The following is a 16,772-nucleotide window of genomic DNA, read 5'->3' on the forward strand; positions in this document are numbered from 1 at the left end:
ATTGAGGTGTTTTTTTTTTTTTTTTTTTGTAATACGATTCTGTAAAGCAATCAGTTGTTTATTTAAAAAATGTAGAAAGAATCAATTTTATCTTATTAACAGCTCTGCTAGGCAGAGATTGAAACTTCTGAATGTATGAATAAACCCAGCCTATTCATCACATCATGGAGCCTATAATCCTTAGAGAGTGTCAAAAATCCACAAGACGTCCCTGAGTGCTGAATTTTGCATTGATTTGGATCTCACACTTATTTGAGAAATGTTTGAAATCATAACGAGGCAGACAGTTCTCTCCTGACTAAACGTCTGAGGTATTTTGGTTATTTTAAAAAGATGTGATGTCTCCTCAGTCTGTGAAACACACTCAGGATTCTGTGACATGAGACAGGGCATGAGCAGGAGGTGGACAACTAGCAATAGAAGCCTTCACATTCCTGGAGATACCTGTGGCCAAGGGACACGTATGCCTGCCATAAAAAGAGCAGAGGAGAGCAGACCAATATAACTATAAGATGGTTATTGTTATGTGTGTAGACGCTATTGCTCAATTCAAAGTATTGCAGAAATGAGTCCTAAATTTCATGGGTTAATCCTATTTAATTTTAATGGATCTCATGGTACAAGGAACTGAACAGCTGATCAGTCAGACCATTCTGAAGCTCCATATATGCTGACATCGATCCATTAATGTTCATTTTGTAGCTCCTGAAGCAAATAAGAGTAAGTATTAAAAACTGTTTAAAATGGCGTTTCTTTGTTTCTTAGCAGATAGAGTGACTTAATAGCTTAAATATAAGAAAGGGTGGAAATGACAGTGTAGCTGGTACTTTTCTTAAATGAAAACCAATGAGAGGCATTTGCTTTGCTAGGAGAAGAGGAGAAAATATACCAAATATATTAGGAAGATTAAAACCCCTGTTTCAACTGAACGAGCCTGCTACATGATGGCTGAAAACACAATCAAATATTTCACTGTCTGTTACAGGATACCTGTGCATATTTTGTATGCATACTGTGTATATACAGAAGGTGGCTTCTGTAAATCATGAAAGGAAAGCCTTTGAATGAGCAGAATAGAACAGATTACCGAGAACTCATAAAATAGCCAGTACGTGTGTTAAGTGACTTCAGACAGGACAACATGAACTTTCCACTTGTTTCTGAGATGTAATAAAATTACAGTTTTAGAGGCATTGATCCTTGCAGAATAGCTTTAAATCTGCCCAGTATTGTAGCTGGAGAGGCTGCACAGTTAAAAAGCTAACCTGACTTTCCTCTTGGTAGGAGGCGGTAGAGCGAGGACCTGTTTTGACAAACCAAAAGTAGGGGCTTGTTAAGTCTGGTTTCCAGCCTTCTGTCCTTGCTTCTGCAAACCACCTCCTTTTCAAATGGTTTTGCTCTTACCTCTTTACAGCTGACTAGATCTTTCCCAGCAGATGATTCTCTGATGAAAGAGGCCATGTTGTTGAAATAGAAACATTTAACAGGAGTATGCCTGTTGCTGAAAGAAAAATATATATCTTTTTGGGCAAATACTGGAAAAGAACCTCCATTTTAAGCTGATGATTGATTTCGTTTGAAGTAAAAATAGTGTTACACTGTGCTTCATAGTGTAAAATGTTTAAACTGAAATAGGAATAAAACATTTTTTATACTATCAAAATAAAATATTTCAATCAATCTCTATGTGATTTTTGAATTTTGTTTCATGGGAGACTGAAAATTGTTCACTCCATTTCAGGGAAGAAAATACTCAACATCACGTAACCTCCCATGGAAAGCCAGTGTTGCTTACAGCCTAGCTCCAACTATTCTCTGCTATTGCCCTGATCCCCTGCCTGTCTGATGGCAGCCCCTCTCTGCACAAAATGCAGTCCTGCGCAGTGCCACAGGGATGGCTGCCTGATGCTGAAGGCCCCTTGTGTTCAGAAACATGGGACAACAGTGACACTGGGAGCATGGGTTGATGGTGCAGTGAGCGGTGCTGGTTCTATGGGCAGGAACAAATTTGGGATGGCATATGCTGACACCTCCCTGGGGTGTGAGCCTTTGTTCATAGAGCAGCAAAAACAAAATGGCAATTCCATCTGGTCTGCTGGGGCTGTTGGGACACATCAGGCTGTCTGTGTGGGTGACACCTGGAAATGTCACTAGAGAGAAAAGGTAGCGTGAAGGCCCTGTGGTCCCACTGCCTTTTTGGGCTTCCAGGAACCCTTCCCAAAGTGTGCAAGCATGCCAGCTGTTTTCTCATGAGTTCCAGATCCCTGTCAACTGCCCTCCTATCCTTTCAGTTAAGCCATCATTGGAATCATTTGCTGGCACAGGTTGCCCAGAGAAGCTATGGATGCCCCATCCCTGGAGGTGTTCAAGGCCAGGTTAGATGGAGCCCTGGGCAACCTGAGCTGGTGGTTGGCCACCCTGCCCATGGCAAGGGATTGGAACTGGAAGGTCTTTAAGGTCCTTTCCAAACGAAGACATTCTATGATTTTATAATTCTATGATTCTGTGATTCTGTGTTGCAGGATCACTGTGCCAAGGACAGAGAGTAAGCTCTAATTATTAAAGCGTGGACAAGGGGGAATTTGTTCACCCCTTAAGGGCACACCTGGTTGCCCGTAGGCCTGGTGCTGGCAGCGCTGTCCTGGGCCATCCCTCTGTAAGGAACATGCCAGGTCACAGCTCCGTGATGATAAAAAGAGCACAAATATTGACACAGGGAGGAGACACTCTGAGGCAGCACTCACTGCAAAGCCTTCTCATTCAAGCAATAGTTAAATGTTTGTCCTTGCCTCTTTCTTTCAAAAGTAGGACAAATATCTATAGAGTTCCCAGCGGGGAGGTAATCTAACTTTAACTTTCCCACAGCCAAGTAAAACACCCGAGACCTGTGTTAGGGATGCAAGCAGGTCGTCTGAATTATGATTATTCAATCTGGTATTATTTTAATCTGACATGCTTCTCACGTGCTTTATGGAGGTTCATCTTGACCCGAAAACTGTAATCTCAGTGTCTTTCTCCTTACAGGTGATTTGTCTTGTTGCGATACATTTATAAATATATGTATATATTTCTTTTCATAGTGATAGCCTGCCTGCCGGGTTCCCCAGCGTGATCTGGGTCCCTTCCGAGTGCCAGTCCCTTGCTTTGGGTTTGTCTAATTGTGGCGAGAAGATAACGAATAAAGAGCCGCGGGGGGAGAGACCAACACCTCCTCGCGGCGGCTGCGTGCTCCGGGTGACGCCTCCTCGTTCGCTTCCAAGACAATAGCCGAAGAAATTAAGGAGGGGGAGAAAATGCCCGATCCCGCCGTGTGAGATAATGGATGAGCGCGGGGTGACCTGTTTTTTTCCTTGCGGTGGAGCAGTGCTGAAGACAGAGGGCACCAGCGCCCAGCCCACAGCCTTCGCCCCGCCGCCAGCGCGCCAGCTCGGGGCGCCCGGGCAGCCGCCGGTGCCTGCTCCGAGCGGGCGGCGAGCGCCGGCCTCACCGCGCCAGGTACGCCCAGGGCTACCCGCCCCGTGGGGCGCTGCGGACCGGGGCGGGCGAGGCGCACCGGAGGAAACCCCCCGCGGGCTGAGCGGCTCTGCCCTGAGCCTCGGCTACCCCGCAGCGCCTAGCCCCGCCGCTGCGGCGGCACCCGCACCTCTGCGCGGTGCTGGGAGGGCAGGTCGGGAGGGCGGCCGGCGTGCCTCGGGCTCTATATTGCCGTGTCGATGTGTCGGGGTGCCGGTGTGTCGGGGTGTCGGTGTGTCGTCGTGTCGCCGCGTCTGGCTGTGCATGCGAGAAGACCGCTGCAGCCGCTCCAGGCGGGGGCAGAAGTTTGGGGGAAGCGCCCGGCGGTTGGGCCGGCGGTCGCGGGACCGGGGCAGCCGAACGGCGGGACAGCGGGGCGGCGGGACGCCTGGGCACCGGCTCGGGAGCAGCGGGATGGGGCGCGGGCGGCGCGGCTGCCGGCGCGGCGGGAACCGGGGTCCGGGCTCAGGGCGCTTGCCGCCGGGCGCTGTCCATGGTGCTGACGGCACTGCCGCGCAACAGGGACCGCGCTCCGGCTGCCGGGCGGCGGACGCCGTTTCCGCGGTGCTGGAGGTGGCGGCCGCACCGCCCGGCCCCGAGCGCTGCGCGGAGCCTGCAGGCATAGTCGCCGGGCTCGCCGGCTCCCCTCGCCCGAAGGCTGCCTGCGAGGCGTGCCGGCACAGCGTAGCAGGACTTTGCCCGCTGTTGCCGTAGTAACTGGCGTGTTTTCCCCCGGGGCAGGTGTGTGTCCCTCGTCGGAGTACAGCTTTGCTCCTGAAAGGTGGAAAAGTTAAGCTAAAAGGGGCCTTCTTCTTCTCCTCTCCGCTGACCTTTAAATGACATTTCCCGTCGGTGGCAGAGCAGAGCTCTCGCTCTCTCTTCAACCCCTTTTTCTCTCGGGAGAGGAAATTCCCGAGCTGAGGACCAGAGGACGATGCCTTCGGAGGGCAAGAAGGCGAGAGGGGCAGCGTTCGGCACCGCGCCCCTGGCTGGGGCGGGCTGTGCCGCTTCCCGGAGCGCCGAGTGCCCCGCCAAACTTTGGGCTGTGCCGCGGGCGGGGCTCGGGAGGGCGAAGCCGCCTGGGCAGGAGAGGAGGGCTCAGAGCGGTTCCCTTAAACCGACACAGGGGAGTGTGGCAAGGCAAATAAACACACACCTTAATTCCTCTTGAAACGTGCTTCCAAGAGCCTTTACCGGAGCCAGTTGCCCTACGAAAGCATTGACCTCCTCGAACTGTGCCACCCTGTTGAGCTCTGATTTGACTTTGAATCTCCAATGAGCGTTTCATACCCCGTTTCTGTGTCACCAGGTTAAAAGTCACTAGGATGACAGCTGCCTGTGCACCCTCGAGAGTTGTGCCGTGAGACGAGGCTGCGATGGTATTGGGAGCAACCCGAGAACCGGCCGGGGGCAGCGGATGCCGTTTCCTACATGTGCTCACAGCATACGCAGCCAAGAGGAGCCCACGGGAGCCTTAGTCCGGCCGCAGGCAGCACCGTGCACCGCAATGACCGCTGTGCTGCCTCTTGTGCTGCCTGTGCTGCTGCTGGCAGGTGCTTCGCTGCCACCAACTGCTGCCTCTGCGCAGCGCTCGGTGGCCCGCATGGACGGGGATGTCATCATTGGTGCCCTCTTCTCGGTCCACCACCAACCACCAGCTGAGAAGGTGCCTGAGAGGAAGTGTGGGGAGATCCGGGAGCAGTACGGCATCCAGCGGGTGGAGGCCATGTTTCACACCTTGGATAAGATCAACGCTGACCCGGTGCTGCTGCCCAACATCACGCTGGGCAGCGAGATCCGCGACTCCTGCTGGCACTCTTCGGTGGCCTTGGAGCAGAGCATTGAGTTCATTCGGGACTCACTCATCTCTATCAGGGATGACAGGGACGGTGGTGGCCGCTGCCTCTCCGACTCACAACCGCAGACCCCAGGCCGCCTGAGGAAGCCCATTGCAGGAGTCATTGGCCCAGGCTCCAGCTCGGTCGCCATCCAGGTGCAGAATCTCCTGCAGCTCTTTGATATCCCACAGATCGCCTACTCTGCCACCAGCATTGACCTGAGTGACAAGACACTCTACAAGTACTTCCTCCGTGTGGTCCCCTCTGACACGCTCCAAGCCCGTGCCATGCTCGATATCGTCAAGCGCTACAACTGGACTTACGTGTCTGCTGTGCACACTGAAGGTGGGTCCAGGGGTAAGGTAGGAGCCCACAGTGCCCATCCGCTGCCCAGGAGCAGGTGGGTCCTGCCTGGGCTGAGTGGAGATCCTGTGGTGCCCGTCCAGGGGGTCCTGTGGGAAATAGAGGGCAGCAGGGCTATTCTGGAGGGTTCTAATGCAGAGACGTTAACCTGAGCAATGTGTTCATAGTCAACAGGTTTCCTTCATTTTAAATGTCTGATATTAAAAGTAAAGGCTGTTTTATAAAGGAGAGTCAGCTTATAGGTGGGCTGGGAGCACCAACATAAATTACAGAAATTATTTTTTTTATAGAAGGCAAACTCTTGTGATAGATTACCGTGACATTTCTATAGTCCAATTATGGACACAAAAATGGGATTTTCAAGTATAAAATTGCAAAGCTGATCATATTATTGTTGTAATTGTGCAGCTGTTCTCTTTACCTGAGCATATCTCCACTATGGATTTGATTTATGATTCCCCCCGGTTACAGAGCTGACTCCACACCTTTTCTTCTCACAGAGGTGGCTCAGTAAAAAGTGCTAAGAGCATACACTGTTATGAATAAATAAAGAAATCTCCAGTAAGATTTGCATATACAACATGGAAAGATGAATTGGATTAAACTGAATACTTAAGACATAAAAGTGCTGCAATTTTGAAAAAAAATGCATATGTAAGAGCAGGAAGCAATGACCTGACATTTGCAGTTCATTTTATGCCCTGTCACAGATGGGAAAATGAACTGCTGGAAGGAGTGGAACATGAGCTGTTAGGATTCCTTACTGCTGACAGATAGGATTAGATGTTGTGGCAGGCTGGGGTGAAAAATAAACATTGAGGGGGTGAATTATGTGTGGATGCAAACTGCCGATCTCCACTCCATGCACTTCTGGGGAGCTATGAGCTCACCCTGGCTGAGAGCTGCCTGAGGGGATCTGCTCACTCCCTGCAGACATAACTCCTTAACGCGGGTGGGATTTATCTCTTTAGGAAAAAAACAATAGCTTCTGAAGTTTATTTGTTCATTCATTTTTAAAAGATCATTGTAAGTAGTAATTTAATCCATTGCTTGCTGGAAATTTTAATTCCATATCTATTTTTACAATAGATGATGACTGAGGAAAAATGGTTGTTGCAAGATATTTTTGCAGGATTTAGACTGATACTTTTGAAAATAGTGGGTCAGTTCTGCCCCACAAGGTAACAATCTCCTCTTAGGAAATGTCATGAGGATTTTGCAGATTATGCAGTTCGAGTTACATATTTGCTTTTTTTTTAAAATCTGTATCTGCCATACCCTTATTGTTAGAGCGAAGATGCAAATCCCACTGCAAACATATATAACAAACCTCAACTTTGTTCCTTCCAGGAAGATATCATTAACCCCATCCCAGCTGCTAATGGGTGGATTCCAAAGACTTTTTTTTCCTATATAAAGTGAAATTAGCAGACATGAAATAGGCGTGAGTTATTACATTTCTGTTTCTTGAAATCCCATGCATTCACAGTGAGAGCTGCTTGCTGGTGTGTTAAAAGGTGGGATCACTCTGCACAGACAACACAGAGCCACTCTGAATAATACTCTGTGTGAATAGGAGCTGCTCCATCCGTGCTATGTTTGGAAATAGAGGGATAGAGTGTAGTTAGAAACATTCCTCCTCCGCACTTACTCATAGGCTTCCGCACCGTCTTAATGGGGGGCTGCAAACTGTGCTGGGGTCTCATGGGTTGGGAAATCACATCAGCAGAGATCATGAAAAATGGGGCTGTTCCTAGGAAGCATGCAGGTTGAAGCTGTGAAGAAGTTTAACGTTCAGAGTAATTCAGATCTGACCTGATCACCTCCTGAGAGCTGCAGAGCTGCTGTTTCTGCTCAGTCCCTCGCTCTTATGGGGCCCTGCAGCTCAGTGCCTGCAGGCACCCAGACACAAGAGGATGACACGAGATCACCAACCTATGGCCTGGGGCAGCCAGTAGCTTGGTCAGCAACAACTCAGAGGTGACCTGAACATCTCAGCTCCTCTGTTCCCCTTCCTCTGCTCTCATACTCTGGGTGGAGCTATCTGAGTGCCCCAAACAATACTGGTCTGCAGCAACGTACTTCTGATAAAACTAGAAATAAATGCCACACAGTTCAGTGCTGATGTTTCTTATCATGGAGCTTACACATACCATGAGAATCAAAAGAGAAAAGTCACCCAGCCTGTGACATAATGTCTTTCAAATAGTTCCCAATGTTCTTTGCATGTGACATAAAGACTCACTCTTCCTGTGTTAATGCCATTGCTGGTGACCACATTTGCCTGTACACAGTCTCTGTGCACTAATACATGATGCTGCATGGTGTTCTTTTTGCACCATTGTTTATTAAGGTATATAAACGCTGCACTTGATTAGAAACTTATTGGTAAAAAAATCTGTTTTCAAAGGCCCGCTTAGCTCCCTTTAGATTAAAACTGACACGTAGAGCTCCACACTGCAGAACAAACAAAGGCAAGTTACTATGTCTGGTTGTTATGTATTGCAGTTGAGCATACTTACACATGGTGAGAGCACATTTATTTCAGAGTAGGCAGCAGTCATGAAATGATGTGAGAAATCTGTGCTTCTGCCTGTGGAAGGCTGTGTGACTACAGAGGAGCTGCAAGGCATTTTCAAGACTATTATTTTTTTTAAGGATTCTTCAAAGGTACTTCAGTGTTGGAGTTCTTGGCATGGGTACATCTTCTCAGCTCTTAGGCTTGGAAGGCATCCTTATCTAGAAAAGCAGATAAGTGTCTGTCTAACTCCAAGCCAAGGCATCCAATGGAAATCAAAGGTCTTAAAAGCACGTGTATGAAGTTGGGCATAACTCTATGGGTGTTCCTGAATTCAGGTCATGTTCACACATACCGAGTGTGGTTAGGGCTGTTTCCAGAAAGCACAGGGCACTTTTGAAATTGCTGTGTATTACACCAGCTTCCCAAACCCATGAGATGCTCACACACTGGCTGGTACTCAGCAGAGTCTCCAAAAAATCCCTTGTCTTTCACCAAAAGGCAGGAGAGATGATGGTGTAAGAAGCCTTTTAATGATCTCATTTTCCAAGGAGGTCACTTCAGAATAAGCAAATAGAAATAGTTCATGCCTGTGCCTGAAATTTCCTATCAGTCTTTGGCCTTACAAAATGTGTGTAAGATTTTTGGTTTTGTGAATACAAAATCTGAATGTCTAGAATAGATCTGTTTGACTACTGACCATTTGCTATTCATGGACTATTCTTGCACTTTAGTGTACGAATACCCTTTTACAAACAAAATTTAAATTCCAGCAGATTAACATGTGGACTTTGTAGAAATATCTTTGGAAATGGGCCATTTAGTTAATTGCACCACATTCTGATTATTTATAGGTTTATTTTACTGATAGCACCAAGATGTTTCTGACTGTCAGCGGTTTATGGGCAGGTTCGACCCGGTTCCATGACTATGTCCGTGATGTGACTAAACCATGGCACTGGTCATGATCAGTTTGTCAGATTTGTGTCACAAGGCTGTTCATTTTGCTTGAGTAAAAGGCTTGAAATAAACTATTATGAAACAAGTGGTAAAACTGTAAAAACTTTCCTATCAAAGTAGACAGCACTGTATTTAGTTATCTCCTCAATGATTTTTTGATAACCTGGCTACCACACACTGCGGTGTAGTAACAAACAGAAAACTCATACACAAGGTTATATATATGTTGGAATAAGAATAGCAGGGAATAGACCTTGCTATTCATTGCAGATTTCACAGAAAAAAAAGTTCTTTTGTAGAACTCACTGAAGTAGCTTTAGGTGTGCTAGAAAATAATACTCCTGTTTAAAGGGAAGTGGGGCAATATCCACCAGATGGTCCAAAAGGAATAATTTTGATACAATAGCATTGCTTTATTTCTCACAAGCTGTTATTACAACTACATCTAATAATGATATATGATTAATTTCATGGTGTTAGTAGATGATTGATGCTTTTCAGTTAAATTATGGTCAGGCAATTGTGAACAACAACTCAAATTCATATGCTTGAAATTTCACAGTCTACCAGTATTTCTATCAACAGCCGTAAAAATTCTCATAACCTCATGAATTTTGAACTGTGCCTGAGATGTGTGTTCTCAGATACATACTACAATCTATTTTTTTCTCCATTTAAATAGCTTCACCTACCATCAGCAGAGGCTTCCTGATAGGGAAAAGGAGAAAGAAATGTCCTAAGGAGGACAAATATTAATTTAAAAACAGACAAGGACTAGAACTCTCCCTGTATTGGACACATTAATTATATTTATCAGAAGGTGCTGTGCTAGGAGAATCACTTACATTGATTGATGTTGACAAAAATATTGTGTATGACCCACACTGTAGAAGATCAAGAGAATTTCCTTCTGAAATATATATTGCTTTGCAGTACTCCTAAATTTACAAATAATCAAGGTTTTCAACGGCACAACTGGCAGCTACATGAGTTAAATCACCTCCAACGGCTCATCTAACTTCCGTGCCTGCCTTCTCAGCATTATTACTGGAGTACATATTTATCAGTAGACACCATGGGTTCATTTGTGCTTTCCCTCATTTTTTTTTTTCTGAATTATCCCCTTGTTTTCAGATTTGAATGTGCCATATTCCTTGTAAACTCCTGCAGGATTCTTGCCTCAGTGAAAATTGTTTTTTAAAAAAGTGAAGTGATCTGGACTATCCCAAAAAGCCATGTGAAAACACCTCTATAATAATTCCTTGAACTATAGTTCACAAGATGAAGGTGCTTTTTCTTAGTTTTCTCAGAGAGAAAAATAAAAACTGTATGAAGTGTTATGACTAGGAGTAGTATGACCCATTGAGAAAGAATCTTCAGGGGTCTGATGAGCCGCTGAATTGGTAGCTGCAGTAGGAGACCTGAAGGATTGCACTTGCCATATGCAACCCAGAAAAATACCAATCGAAGTTACTATTAACTGGTGCTCACTGACCTGTGTGAAAAAACACCATGATTTCAGTATATTTTCTGGGTGGCAGGTGTTCACAGCATAGGCCACCACCACAGATGGCACTAATTAACACCTATGCTGACAGTCTGTTGGGAACGGCCAAACACTGGTTGGACATGGATTACCATAGTTTTTCAGCAAAGGAAGCTATCCTTCCATCTCTTTGCTAAGGGAATGGTTTATTGTGAAAAATAACCTATTAGCTGAGAACTCCATTAACATATATGGAAATATTAAAACTTCCGTACTAGTGCTTTATCAGTGGGATGAATATTAAAAGACGTAAGAGCAGGGCACACATAGAGCACACCTCACAGCTCCCAGGTTACTAGCTGCCAATGGACCTTTCCTGTGTGAATTTGACTAATCCCTTTTTGCATCTATTTGTATACCTTTCTCCCTGCTGTCTTAGCAGTGAATTTTATAACTTAATTATATATTGTGTGAACAAGTGCTTCCTCTTATTTACCTACATCTGTTCCTTACCGACTGCATTACATTCATACATTTGTACAAAATCTTCTCATAATTTGTTAATCCTGATCATAATTATGTTCTTCTGTTTTTAGTAGGAAGTGTTTGAGTAGCAGCTGTATGCATTGATTGTGGTGGAGGCACACCATGCTTAAATTCAGTCGTGAAGTAACTTATTCTGTATTGCTCTTAGACCTTTCCTGATAAACTTCTACTGGTCCTCTACCTTTTTAGCTCCCACAATGCGCTGAATGGATGCCATCAGAAAATACTTTTAAATGACCACAAAGCCTTTTACTAAAAAGGTGAAGTGTAATTAATAGATAAACCATCATACACAGGAGTTTCCTCATGTGTGTTGCTCTTCATTAATTAACACAAAGTTTATTTCCTATCCTTTTGTTCCTATCTGTTAGCCAATTCTTAGTCCGTGGCAGGACATTCTGTCTGATCCCATATTACCTCTGCTTCTGTAAGAGCCAATACTGAGGGATATCATCAAAAACTCTCTTAAATTCCAAATATTTTATAGTTATTGTATCATTCAGATGGCTATTTGCTCTGTCATAGGAATCTAGTAAACTTCTCAGGTATACACATAGGTCACTCTGAAAGTAATGCCTCCTATTTATTTCCATGGAAACTACAACAGATTCACAGAGTGCAATAACAGAATTTGATAGAGCAAAGTCAGTCACCACCATTAGCTATACATTTTTGCCAGTGATGAACAAAAGCCTGTGTGCTGTGCTCATAAAAATCTGCACCGGTGGAAGTGACCAACTGCCACCACTGCTGAAATGCACCACCCACTGCCTCACTGTGCTCACATCCCCTGGTTGGTCCCCATCAACGTTCAGCAGGGGTTGATGAATGCCCCTCTGCTGACATCTGTCTCATGGCAAAAAAATGTAACAGAATATTGATGGGAAGGTTCAGCCTCTACTGCTGTACCACCAGCAGCTGCCTCTGTTGTTGTGGACCAATAACCCTTGCATTTTCTCTGTAAAGTCTGTGTTGATTCTTCCCTGATATGATGTATTTCTTTACTTGTGCATGAATACTGTTTTTGTTATGGTTTCAACAAATTAGCTTTATACGGGAATGTCACAAGTCTTTTATTCATTGGGTTACCCTCTACATCTCTAAACACTCTGTAAATTCTCTTAATGATTAAATCTGATATGTGAAAATATAAAAAATGACTTTTTCCACTTTACCACTGCCATCTGTTTTGGTACTAAGGCCAATTTAATTGGAATCAAAATACCATAGCAGAATTCTGTTTGGAAAATTAGATGGTACTGGCACTTTGTTAAATCCATCTCACGGATTTGTTATAAAATATTGATACTCTGACACAACTGTTTAGACTTGTCCTACAGAAGAAATGACCTTTCCATGAGGACTGTCCTATCTCCCTTCACAGACAGTGTAGATCCAGACAGCTAATTTAACTTTTCTGCTATGGTTTTATCTTCCCCAAGTGCTCTTTTTATGTATCTGGTTATCAGTGGATATCAGGCAAGTTTCTCATTTCTGGAATATTTGCAGAATGGTGGATTATTATATTTTATGTTTTGTGTCTCAAAATTGTTTCATATTGTCTTATTGTAGTTTTATGTTTCATTTGCCAAGGTTCTCATTCCCTCATCAGGACAAAATTTCCACTTGTTAATTTTTTAATTTTTTTTTTTAGCTTTATTTTAATAGCTTTAGGGAGCTTACCTTTCTGTTTTATTGTGCTAGCTTTTTGACCTTTTTTAGCTTTGGTGATTGTTTTGAGCAGTGGTATATAAAACTGCTCTCAGCCTCTTATATGTACCTAAGTAATTTCCACATATTTTCTTACAATTTTGTTCTCTTAACTGCTCCTTTTAATTTCCTTGAAATTGGGTTTCTATTTTCTTAAAAAAAATATTTTGTTTTCAATTAAATTTTACCATTATCGATTTTTATTTCTCTTGCAGCATTTTCATACCAAATATGACTAAATTTGAGTCACAATTACATACTTTTTTGATACTTAGATTCTAATAAGGCCTTGAATACTGCTCCAGGCTAACTCTTCTTTTGTGAGTTCAGTGAACAGATGAGGCAACACACATATGAATAGGAAATCAATACACAGTAAGATTTGCTTTCATTTTCTTTTACCTAACCTGCAGTCTGGCAGTACTACATACAGAGCCAGTGTGTGTTAGTAGCACTCTGTGACATGTGGAATGCTTTTTAATGAAAAGTACTGCGTATGACAAGCTCTCCTTTCCTTTTGTGACATGCCACTACCTGGATGGCTTGTGTCTGTCAAAAACCAATGTGGCAGATATTTCATTTTACTGAAAAGTCATACTGTTACACAACACAGTGGTTTGAATGATTTCCATTTGTATTCTCTGCTGAATGTTTTTAAACAAATGAATTGCTTAAAGTATTCCTGCATTTTATTATCAGGCAGAAATGATTTATAAATCCTTTTGAAATTTGATAGAAATGTTATAAGGGTAGGCATTTGACAGTTCTGAAGACAAAGCAGAGACGATCATGTCCTGTGCTGGTGCAGAGAGTACGTGTAGCTGTAAGGGTCCTGATACAATCCTCATTTAAGTTAGCTGTTGGCCCTCTGTTTGAGATCAGTAGATCCTGAATGGGGATTAACATGGCTATCATATGTTTTCAGGTTATGGGAATGATATTACTCAGAGAACAGTGAAAATCCCCAGGGCTTGTGAATCCTTAGTTAGAAGCATCTCATAATTATCAAAAGTTGTGTCAAATTGTGTGAAGGCAAACTGTTTGCTGGATTTGCATAGATATTAGAAGATATTCATATACATAATTTTTCCTTCCAAGTAGAAGAAGGATGAATCTAATTCACTTCTAAACACAAATTCCCCAGTGAATTTTAATCATTTTTCTCTTGCACATTGTTTGTGGAGCAAACTTTTGTTTTCTCCAGTGCTGTCATAATCTGTGATTGTTTGACCAGGAGCTTTCATCCTTATTCATCTGTGGCTGTGTGTATTTGTAAAGGCTTGTATCTTCCCACACATTTATTCAAACAAAAGTCATCCGGGCAACAAGAACTAAGCATGAAAATTGTGAAAGTCATTGGAAATCTGAGTAGGTGTCCATAAATACATTCTTAAAACATCAGTCTAAGTTCCACAGAACACTGAAGGTCTTTTCCAATGCAAAGTAGAACATAAAAAATAGATTTGTAATTAATTGTTAGGAATTGAGAAAACATTTCAGGCATATATGCGAGCCTTTATTACCTGCATGGTGCTTGGTGGAGAGGCTAGAGTGCAAGAAAATTTGGCATACAGACCATAGTAGTAGTAGTATTAAGTGCTGGGTATTGAAAGATGGTAATCCTCTTAGAGAGAATGTATTTCTCTGACTGCAGGCTCTACCTGTTTAATTTCAGTCTTTTGCCTGAGCAGCAAGAAATTAAATATTGACAGCGCTGTAAAGGAATGATAAATTATTATCATTGCTGAAACTGGTGGGATGATTTGAGAGACTGAAAAATTGAAATCCATTACCACTGAACTGTGTAGAATGGGTTACTGCCATGGGCCAACAGCATTCTCTCAGATGTTGCTATTATTTTCCAGGACACAATCCCCTGGGATCATGAACGTATATTTGGGATCAGATTAAAAATTCCATAGATATATGAAGTGTTGAGCTGGGACAGCCACTCTGCTAGAATAGAAGTGTTCAAGATTTAGGGAAGGGGGAAGGAGGCAGGAAGAAGCCTCATAAGCCTGGATGGCACACAGCTACAGAACATCAATCAGTAACTTCTTTAACTAAGTCATGTGCCTTTTCATTAGTATTTTCTTGTTCTCTTCCTCCTCAAGGCACCTGGGTCACGGTTCTCAGGTGTCACTGCATTCTCTTGTAAAAATAGGATTGGCCTTTCTCTTTCTTATGATTACCTGCCTGAGCCAAACCAACCTGCTGCACATATTAAGGGACAGTGCCTGTGCCTGTTACTCAGCGCAGGGCTGGAATTCCTCCTCCTTCCCAAAGAGTGCCAATCTGCAAGTGGAATTACAGGAATGATGAGAAGGTTTTCCAGGAGCTCTTGGATTTGTCACTGACCTCAGAATGAGATGGTCAATATTCTCTTAAACCTATCCCTAAAGATGTCCATAATTGTGTCCTCTAGTGCTGGCATTCCACAAAAAGGTAGCATAAGGATGTAGCGAGTCTGAGACTGCCACATAAGGTGAGTGATGTCCAAAACTGATGTTATGAAGCTGAGTGAGGCAATGAATATTGATTTAAATCTATAATGGAACAAGTAAAATGGTCAGTGTTGGGTTGTGCCAAAAATCCAAGAGCAAAAGACAAGTGAGCTATCCCAGGCAACTCCAGCTACCAAGACAGCAAACTCCAGAAAAAGAATATGATGGTAATTCTGGATTCAGCTGACAACAAGTTATAATTCAATTACAGCCCAAGTGACTCTATGGGAAATAGTTTACATGACAACTTGATTTTATTCTCTGATGAAAGTGCAATGGTGGTAGCTAAACATAACTGTTCAGATTGAGTATGTTGGATTTTTGTAAGGCCATGAATTAGCACCAAAGGTTATTTTGATTTTAAAAAGCAATATATGATATTGGCAAACCAGACATCACATAAATTATAACTCAGCACACAGACCTCAGTAAGTGGGGAGCAACCATCAAATGAGGTCATTTTAACTGCATTGCACAGACATCAATGAAGACTCTAGTGCTTCACTGTCTTCATAAATGATATAAAACACATCACTGCTGACAAGATATGCAGGTCTGTGAGATGATAAGTAATGGGGAGAAAAGAGAATATTCAAATCTCTTGGTAAACTAGGCCCTGTCTAAGAAAATGTATGCTAGTACAGTCAAATGCAAACCATGTATGAAGGATTAAGGCACACATGCCACTTGCACATAAGTCCTAAAAGCAGTATATGGTTACAGAGGGCCTGTATCCCCCCCCCCCCCAAAAAAAAAAAAAAAACAAACAACAAACCAAACCAAACAAAAAAAAAACCACCAAACCCTAAAAAATCTACCCCACAGTATGAAAAGCTAATGTAATTCTTGCGAGACTGGGAACTTTACTTCCACGTAAAAGGATTATTATAATTAATGTTGCTGTTGTCTTTTCAGTACCATTATCAATATTTTAGAAAGGAAGTTAAAATATTGGAAAGAGGACAGGATAGAATGATTTGTGGAATGAAAAAATTCCTTGTAGAGGGAATCTAAAACAGCTTATTCCATATGGTTTATCAAAAGAGAGATACAACCTATTTTATAAAAAAAAAAATTTAATTTCCTCCAAGCAAACAAAACCAATAAGATCTAAAGTGTTCTTCATCTTAATGGTTAAAAGCATAGCAAGTGTCATTTGCTGCTCAGTGAACAAATGCATACTTTTGAAGATGGTTGACCACTGGGACAAATGACTAAGGAAAATGATGCATGTTCCATCTTTTGATGTTGTCTAACCAAAATGTGCTGCGAACATTCCAGAGCAGTTTTATTCAAATGCAAGTCACTGGACCCAGTGCAGTGGTATCCTGAGT

General features: G+C 43.2%; 1 protein-coding gene across 2 annotated transcripts in view; it reads left to right on the plus strand.

Annotated features, from left to right (window-relative positions):
• Positions 4,839-16,772, plus strand: part of GRM1 (glutamate metabotropic receptor 1) — a 187,046-nt gene continuing 175,112 nt past the window's right edge. For both annotated transcript variants that reach the window (XM_021392667.1, XM_021392666.1), the window contains exon 1: positions 4,839-5,696. In XM_021392667.1, the coding sequence (XP_021248342.1) occupies positions 4,931-5,696 (766 nt within the window). In that variant the 5' untranslated portion in view covers positions 4,839-4,930. The remainder of the gene's footprint in view (positions 5,697-16,772) is intronic.

This window comes from Numida meleagris, chromosome 3 (assembly GCF_002078875.1).
Source record: "Numida meleagris isolate 19003 breed g44 Domestic line chromosome 3, NumMel1.0, whole genome shotgun sequence".
Taxonomy (NCBI): Eukaryota; Metazoa; Chordata; class Aves; order Galliformes; family Numididae; genus Numida; species Numida meleagris.